At 45.9% G+C, this 9,258-nt stretch overlaps 1 protein-coding gene across 1 annotated transcript in view; it reads left to right on the top strand.

Moving 5' to 3' along the window:
* LOC101858280 overlaps window positions 1-4,079 on the top strand; it is a 110,900-nt gene extending 106,821 nt beyond the window's left edge. The window contains exons 3-4 of the mRNA XM_013083729.2: window positions 451-2,283; window positions 3,991-4,079. Coding sequence (XP_012939183.2) covers window positions 451-2,283; window positions 3,991-4,079 — 1,922 coding nt within the window. The remainder of the gene's footprint in view (window positions 1-450; window positions 2,284-3,990) is intronic.
* Window positions 4,080-9,258: the final 5,179 nt, after the last annotated feature.

Raw genomic sequence — 9,258 nt, 5'->3', positions numbered from 1 at the left:
CACACACACACACACACACACACACACACAACCTATGCCCCCTTCTCAAGTTTTGTCTTCCCACACACAGAGTGGACATGAAATCCATACTGTCTGATCTTGGTGGGTGGATGGTGGGTGCTCTCGTGTGGTTTGCTCCTTCTTTCCTATCAAAGATCTGTCGTCCTTTTCTCCCCTCCTTCTATCTTGTGTTTGTTACTATCTTGTAACACCTCTAATCTTTGGCACTTTTATGACATTATTGTGTTGCAAGTGCCGTAAAACTGTTACCAAAACTAAAAACTTATCTGTACTTATTCTTCTTTTTTATGTTTGTTACTCTCTTGTAACATCTCTAATCTGCTGGCATTCGTATGACCTAATGCAGTTGCGAGCGCCGTAAAGCCTCTATTAGAGCTAAAGCTCTGATCTTGCTCAAGCCATGATTCTGTTTATTCTCCCTCCACGCAGATATACGATCCTCTCACATGAGCCAGCCTGAAGACAACCATCACGCACCTGACTCCTGGGAACCCAACAACGTGGACAGCACCGGACCACGCCGCCTCAGCACCTGTTCCTTCTCCCGACACGCCGTGCACCCGACCCCGCCCACAGTCCTGCCCATGGCCGCCCCCCCTGTCGTCCTGGTGGACGGGGCGGAACTAGAAACAAGGAGAGACAGTTCAGCTTCTCTGGGCAAGGACGTTGCACCAGTCGGCAACGATTCTTTAGAGTGCCGACGGGGAAGCAACGTGCCCGAGCGCCAGCCTTGTCTACCACAGCAATCGCCACAACATCAGTATCAGCAACAGCAGCAGCAGCAGCATCAACATCAACAGCATGAACAACAACCTCAACAGCAACCTCAGCAGGGCTACGCATCTCCAGGAACTAAGATGAAAATGAAGAACCTGGGTTTATCAAATGCTGCAAGCGCAATGCGGTTTAGATTAACCTTTGACGAGACGGCCGACGCGGCAGCAAACAAGAACATCGAACTGCCTCCAGACGTTAACCCACAGGTGTTGACCACCAAACGCCCGTCGTGTATTTGTGGGGAGCCGGAGCTCCCGCCAGCTGGGGGTCCGTTCCTTTTCTCCCAACCCCAAGACAAGACGAGTGGTGGGGAGGGACCAAACCACCATGCCCCGCCCCCTCCGCATACTTCAGCCTCGGACAGCGCCATTTGTGGTGCTGCTGCACCTTCATTGTTCCAGCCGCAACAAGCAGAGCACACGACTGCCTTCTCGGCTTCGCATTCCTTCTACGCCCCTGGCTACCCACCCACGGGAAATGCTCCGTACTCACCATCCACAGGGGTTTATCCTCTCAAGACGAGTCATTCGTCTATTCCTTATATTGAGACTCTCCAGCCTGAGGCCGGTAGAACGCCGGCCCTTGTTGTTTCCTCGCCGTCGCCAACGAATATTAACAGTGAACTAATGTTAGACGATCCACAAAAAGACAACAATATCTCCACAATACAAACCCAGAACCAAACGGGAGAGCACCCGAAAGTGACAATTTGCATCTCCAACTCCCAGCAGTCGTTTATTCCATTTACGTGTGATAGTCCAACCTTTGAGTCGGGTTTAGAAGAAAACAGTTATAATCTCAGCGACTTCAGTGACTCTCATTACCACCAACACTCCAACCACATCAACAACAATAATCAGTACGGGTTCAAAGACGGTTCATCCCCCATCATGTTCCACGCTGAGCCCGGCTCGTCTGCTGCCTATCACAACAGTCTGATGATGAACCAGGATCATCCGGACTTCGATATCGCCATGGTAAATGGTACTATCCCAATGGAAACGTCTCAGCTTTTAGCCAATCATCACAGTGATTCTCAACCCCTGCTACCCCACCAAGACACTGTTTCGGCTCCACCAATCCAAGATTTATATCGCTATCACGTGTTCTTCTCTCACTGTCCCGAAGACCGAGAGTGGGTGGAGCATATGGTCGCGCATCTCGAAGCTCCACCCTTTAACTACACGTGCGCATACGCGTCACTCCAAGACGAGGCCGACCCAGGGACGTTACAACAACGAATCTTGTGCGCCGCCATGTTGAGTGAGCGAGTGGTGCTCGTGCTTAGCTCAAAATACGTGCAAGATACATGGTTTTCTTTCGAGAAAACGCTGAAGCAGCTCACCCAGATGAGCCTGCATAACCAGAGGATCATGGGAGTGCTGCTGGAGGACTGCGAGATCCCCGAGTCTCTCGGAGAGTTATATTTCCTCGATTCCTCAGATCCGGATTTCTTCCATGTGTTCACGAAGCGATTGAAAACAAGTGGGTATTATTGTGGTTTTTTATTTGTTGTGTAGCAATGTAGATATGTTCAGGCTTTTTTTTTTGTTACCCTTGTTGATACTGTGGTAGTGGTAAAGGTAGTGGCTGCGGTTGTGGTAGTGGTAGTGGCGGTGGTAGTAGTAGTAGTAGTAATTTATAGTAGCAGTAGTAGTATTAGTAGTAGTAGTAGTAGTAGTTGTTGTTGTTGTTGTTGCTGTTGTTGTTGTTATTGTTGTTGTTTTTGTTGTACAAGAAGAAGTAGTACATGTAGTAATAGTAGTAGTAGTTGTTGTTGTTGTTGTTGCTGTTGCTGTTGCTGTTGATGTAGCTGTTGTTGTTGTTGTTGTTGTTGCTGTTGTTGTTGTTGTTGTTGTTGCTGTTGTTGTTGTTGCTGTTGTTGTTGTTGTTGTTTTACGAGAAGTAGTAGTACATGTAGTAATAGTAGTTGTTGTTGTTGTTTTTGTAGTAACTTCTGTTGCTGTTGTTGTTGTTGTTGCTGCTGATGAATACGATGTTGATGATGTTGATATTTTTGTTGTTGTAAGAGGAGTTGGAAGTTATGATTGGTGTGATAGTGACAGACTACTACTACTAATACTACTACTACTACTACTACTACTACTCCTACTCCTACTACTACTCCTACTACTACTACTACTACTACTACTACTACTACTACTACTACTACTACTACTACTACTGCTACTGCTGCTGCTGCTGCTGCTGCTGCTGCTGCTTCTGCTGCTGTTGCTACTGCTACTGCTACTGTTCTACTACGGGAAAGATTGATTGGCACAAGAAGGAGTTGCTAACTCTTTAAAGGTAAAATTATACATCAGAACATTAATGCCCTGAAGCTCTTATGGGATGTTTCTAAAAATGTTACCTCTTTCTGTTACCCTTGTTCCCTTTATGCTAAACCCATTGGACCCCGGCGTCTGATAGACCATAGCTAGATTGTTTGCTTTACACAGCGTCGGACCAAGATGAGGTTCGAACCCTCGAACTCGCTATCTCACGATATATGGGTCCGGTAGCCTAACCCCTGGGCTACCGACGTCACTGTAGTAGTAGTAGTAGTAGTAGTAGTAGTAGTAGTAGTAGTAGTAGTAGTAGTAGTAGTAGTAGCAGTGGTGGTGGTGGTGGTGGTGGTGGTTGTTGTTGTGGGTGGTTGGCGGGTGCTCTGGCGTGGTTTGCTCCTTCTTTCCTATCAAACATCTGACATCCTTATCTCTCCTCCTTCTGTTTTGTGTATGTTAGTCTCTTGGTAACACCTCTATTCTTCGGCACTTATATGACCTTATTGTGTTGCAAGTGCCGTAAAACTCTTACTAAAACTAAAGATTGTGGTGGCAGTATTGGTGTTGTTGTTGATGTTGCTGTTGATTCATACGTTTGCATTTATGTCATTGAATGCCTCCGCTTTTCTGCTGAGATGTATCTAACGCGGAAGGGGTGAAAGGGTTGACCCTCCATCAGAGGATAGGAGAAAACCCGCTTTCTGAAATTCTAGAAATTGTGTCTAGAGGGACCATAAATATTTTGTCTATCTATCTATCTATCTATCTATCTATCTATCTATCTATCTATCTATCTTATATCCACCCATCCTTCCATCCTTCCATCCATCCATCCATCCATCCTTCCATCCAACCATCAATCTAGCTAGCTAGCTATTCCGACAGTCCCCATTTTTTTTGTCAACAGGTCGTATACCCCGGAGCAGCGCCTCAGTGAGTAGCGACCTTGGGCAGAACGCCGTAGCACCTGCAAGTGAGTACATTCTTGAATATTAATGTTGTTGAAGCTGCTGCTGATCATGTTTCTTCTCTTGTTGTCACTGTTGTTATTGTTGTTACTGCTTTTGTTGTAATTGTTGCTGTTATGATTGCTGCTGTTGTTGTAGCTGTCATTGTTGTTGGTGGTGCTGGTGCTGGTGGTGGGTGGGTGATTAGCGGGTGCTCTGGTGTGGTTTGCTCCTTCTTTCCTATCAAACATCTTTCGTGCTTAACTCTCCACTTCTTTTTTATGTTTGTTACTCTTTTGTAACACTTCTAATCTTTGGCGCTTATATGAGCTTATTGTGTTGCAGTGCTGTAAAACCCTTACTGTGGGTGGTTGGCGGGTGCTCTGGTGTGGTTTGCTTTTTCTTTCCTGTCAAACATCTATCGTCCTTATCTCCCCTTCTTCTTTTTTATGTTTGTTACTCTCTTGTAACAGCTCTAATCTTCTGGCGCTCATATGATCTTATGCAGTTGTGAGCGCCGTAAAACTTGTACTCAAACTAACTAAAAACCCTTACTAAAACTAAAAGTGGTGGTGGTAGTGGTGGTGGTGTTGCTGTGGCTGCTGCTGATGCTGGTGATGATGTCGTAGTTGCTAGTACTGTTAATTTTACGGTTACTTTTATTTTTATTTTGTAACCCGGCGGTTTTTTAAAAATTAATGTTATTATTGTTTTTAATTATGCTGATGTTACTGCTGCAGAACGTTCTGCGGTATTTACTGCCGCTACGTTTGTTAAATTGAGATGAACGCCTCCCTTTCCTCCGCACACACACACACACACACACACACACACACACACACATACAGACACACACATGCACGCACACACACACAGACGCACACTTACGCACACACTTCTCAGAGCACGAAAGTCATGTAGGTTGAAGTTCTGCTTTCATTTTTACTCTATCTATCTATCTATCTATCTATCTATCTATCTATCTATCTATCTATCTATCTATCTATCTATCTATCTATCCAATTGCCCTCCTTATATCAGAGCAGCTCGGCCTCACACATCTTATTTACTTTTCTCTATCTCCTACCCCCCCTCCCACCCCACACTCACAGCCTCTCCTCTCGCCTCACCCCCAATCACCGTCTCCCGCCCCGCGCCTCTTTCATCTTTCCACAAGCTTTGAGAAATTGCTTTCACGAGAGTAATGACCCTTTGATTAATTAATAACACGCTGCTTCCCACACCGCGCTCCCCGTAGCAATATATTGCCAGGTCCCATGGTTATGGCTGATGTCGCCGGCCCGCCCGCCAACTGGACACTTTGGCTCTCTTGGACATTATTTTAAGGGTTTCAGCCTCAATATTGTGATAGGCGATTTTTGTCGAATGGGAAAGTTTCGATCTGCCTGTTTCGATTCCATTTATTTTTTAATTTAGAACGTAGCTGACACGTATGTCCGATTTGCTGTAGGTCGAAGACAATACTGTAGGCACATTTCAAACCACCGTTGACCAATCAGAAACACAAATTGGCTCATGTCAACGTTTGTTCGTTGTTGCATTCTAGGTCCAGATGAAGTCAACGGGCCGCCCGTGGGTAGGGGGTATATAAATAGACCCACTACCCCGTCTGTAGGAAATGACGAAGTGTCGCACACGGACCTCAACCCTCTGGGATCCGTGTACGAGGCCTACTTCGGTACATCTTCCTCTTCTCCTTCCTTCTTTATTACTTTTTCTATCTTTTCTTCCACCGCTGACCTCATGTGGAGCAAAAACTAGAGGTCATCCACCCCACAGAGTGGGCGCCTCGTTGACCGTGATGTGCGACCCGTGTGGAGGGAAACCAGGTACCTGAAGGTTGAGGTGAGATCAGTCTGCGGATTGTTCGTTACCAACACACCTCTTTGGCCCAGGTTTTCCTCTTAGACGGGAGAGTGGCACGCCCATGTCACTCAATCGGTTGGGAGCTGAAACCCCTTCAGGCCCTGGGTCAATCTTGACGGGACGGTTTTGTTCACTCTCGTGATGAGTATAGCTCCAGGGTAGCTCTGGCACAGCTCCGGCTATCTTAGCAAGGTGCCCCCTTGTTGGGCTCGGTGGCGGGTGGGGAGCCCGGAGCTGAACCATTTGTATATCTCATATGGAATCTGAAAACCCCAAAGACCCTTCCCCAGCTCCCAACGTTTGTAAAAAGTCTCGGCTCGCGGAAGCGGGTGCGGCGCAGGGCCGAGCAAAATCATCTACCTCTGCTACCTCTTCTGTAAAAAGGACCTTTACGGCTGTCTCTACCCTCCCTCTTCCCAGGGAGCTTCTGCGGCAGCTGTACTTGATCATCCGCGGCACCGATGCATAGAAAAAGAAACAGATCTCAACCTCAGCATTTAAGACTGGAGATCCACTAAGACAAGTTCTGTGATACATTTTTACGAATGTCCATAAACTGTCCTCTTGTGCACTCCTCGTCAAATGCGCATTGGAAACAGAACTGACTGGACTTGAAAAGATCACTACCTTCGGTGGTGTTCCTTGAGTATCCGAGCGACACCAAATATACAACCAGTCGAAGGGCGTGGTCCACAGCCATGAGCTGAAGGGCTGCTCCAATGAAGAAAGTGTGGCTAATTGCAAGGGTGTGGTGGAAGCCCGCCGGATTACTCTTCGGCAGGAGGAAGATCATACTAGAAACGAATACGATTATTTTAACTTTCGATTCGTGCCGCCGTCCAGCCACCGTTTCGGCGTCATACTTGGTCCTGGGAGTGCGACCTATGTGCCAAACCCTATGCGCTGCTTTTAGTGTCAGAAGTTTGGCCATAGCCTATCGCGATGCCAACGGGCAGCCGTGAGTCCTCTCTGTGGCAAGACTGAGAAGGAATGCAAGACTAGTCCTTGCTGCGCAAATTGCCAAGGTCAGTATACAGCCTTCAGCAAAGATTGCCCGACTTGGATCTAAGAACGCGCAATCCAAGAGTACAAAGCGCGAAATGGCTGCTCTTTTCAAGAAGCCCGCAAAGCTGTCTGCCCGCCAGTCGCTACCTCGGTCCCTCGCTGGTCATAGGCGAAGGTAGCCCGACCCGTCATGAAGTCGGCCTGGTGTCCCCTTCCCCCTCTTCCCAACCCCCTCCCCCCCCCCCCCCATTCCCAGCCCCCTTCGTCTGCTCCACCTCCCCCTACCCCTCCAGCATACACCCCCTACCAATGGACTATGATAGCTCCGATCTCGCATGGTCTGTCCCCGGGAAGGCGGAGCCGTCCCTCCTTCCCCAAATCCCCTACTTGGCAGCCGCCCAATCCAGGACGGCAGTCTAGAAAACACTCTGCCCCCCCTCCCCCCGCAAGGAGGAGTCAGAGTGTTTCTTTGAAGCCGGGGCCTACGTGCTCCAATTTTTTTTTTAATAGCCTTCATAATGGCAGTCCTGAAATAGAATGCCGGCGGACCCCGACCTTCCATGGCAGAATTGCAATACTTACAGGCCACATTGTGCCTACTTGTGGCCTGTATCCAGGAGACGAAGTTCGCCCCGTCTTCAACCATAGACTTAAGAGGATTTACAACGTATCATCATATTCACACGGAGAAGTAGATTGCTTCCGGCGGAATCACCATCTACACAGAAAACAACGCACTCTACAGACAAGTACATCTTAGGGCGACCTTCTAGGCTATTACCGTATGGGTCACCCTGCTCAGATCAATCACCATCTGCTCTGTCTATATCCCAGCAAATTACTCCTTCAAAATAACTCAACTAAATGTTTCAAAGCTCCAGCTTTTTGCCAAGTGACTTTGATGCCCACAGCCCCCTTTGGGGAGACAAACCCACAGACCAGAAAGGAAAAATAATAAAAGATTTTTTTTATTTCATAATAACATCTGCATCTTAAATTATAGATGCCCCACTTACAGAAACTGATCCACTTTTGGCACTTCATCCCTCGACCTTACCTTTTGTACCCCTGACCTAGTCCCAGATCTCGAGTGGTCTGTGCTGGATGACTGTACGGACAATTTCCCAATTCTTTTAAAAAGCAATAGCCTCCAAAACTACCGGATCCCAGAACGCTTCAATTTTTGAAAAGCACACTGGGACGGGTTTGCTATTGAATGTTTCCAGATTTTGAACCCCACTTTTGACCTCAACTACTACAAATTCGAAGACCCGAAGGAAATATTTTTGGTGCAAAAAATTGCAAGATGTTTTCCGTTGTTGATCCCGACAGAATCCTTAATTTTATCAAGACCATTGGCCTTTACGGAAAGTTGTGGAAAATGTTAACATTTTAATGTTATTTTAAAAGTTATTTAAAGTAAAGAATTTATTTTCATCAAAGCATTTTAACATTTTAAATAGAAATATTGACCAAAATCAGGCTGAACTGTTGCAAATAAAACCAACTTGCTTCGGGCGCTCATATAACCTTACGTAGTTGCGAGCGCCGTAAAACTCTTACTAAAGCTAAACAAATTGAAAAAAGAAAACAGGAGAGTGATATCTGTAGGAGGAACAAGGTTAATATGCTTCTTTTTACTCGTAAAGTGCCATAAACCAGCGCGTCTTCAAGCGATGCCGAATTACAAGGATTCAAGGATGCGCTTTCAATGAGTTAAAAAGTGCTTGCTCTGTATAATAATAGTAATTATAATAATAATAATGGACAGCATTTTATACAACGCATATCCACTTATGCAATGCTCTATGCGCTTAACATGAAACATATTACATGTATGGATTTACAAATCAATTTTAAAGGAACATGGTATTACATACGCGTGCATACACATATTCACGCACGCATGCCCTCACACACAAATACACACACACACACACACACACACACACACACACACACATACATACACACATACGTACATACGCACATACAAACTCATGACGATCTGCAGCTTGGATTGATTCTGTCTAAGCGAAATATGATGCAAATAGAAATGCTTTTAGTTTCTTCTTTAAAATTTCTAAATTTTCTGCTCCTCTAATAGTTTTTTGGAAGCCTATTCCAATCAAGTGGGGCAAAATATGAAAAAGAGCGTTGGCCATATGATTTGTGATTTATTTTAGGTTTAACAAGGGTTGCTTTGTCACTTGATGATCTGAACGTCTAGGTGGTACATAGGGTGTTAAAAACTGTTTTACGTAGTCAGGTAATAGATCATGTAAGCACTTGTAGCAAGTTAAACAGATTTTATATATGATACGCTCTTTCACCGG

This window comes from Aplysia californica, unplaced genomic scaffold (assembly GCF_000002075.1).
Source record: "Aplysia californica isolate F4 #8 unplaced genomic scaffold, AplCal3.0 scaffold00251, whole genome shotgun sequence".
Lineage (NCBI taxonomy): Eukaryota > Metazoa > Mollusca > Gastropoda > Aplysiida > Aplysiidae > Aplysia > Aplysia californica.
This window is presented reverse-complemented; position numbering and strand designations above follow the sequence as displayed.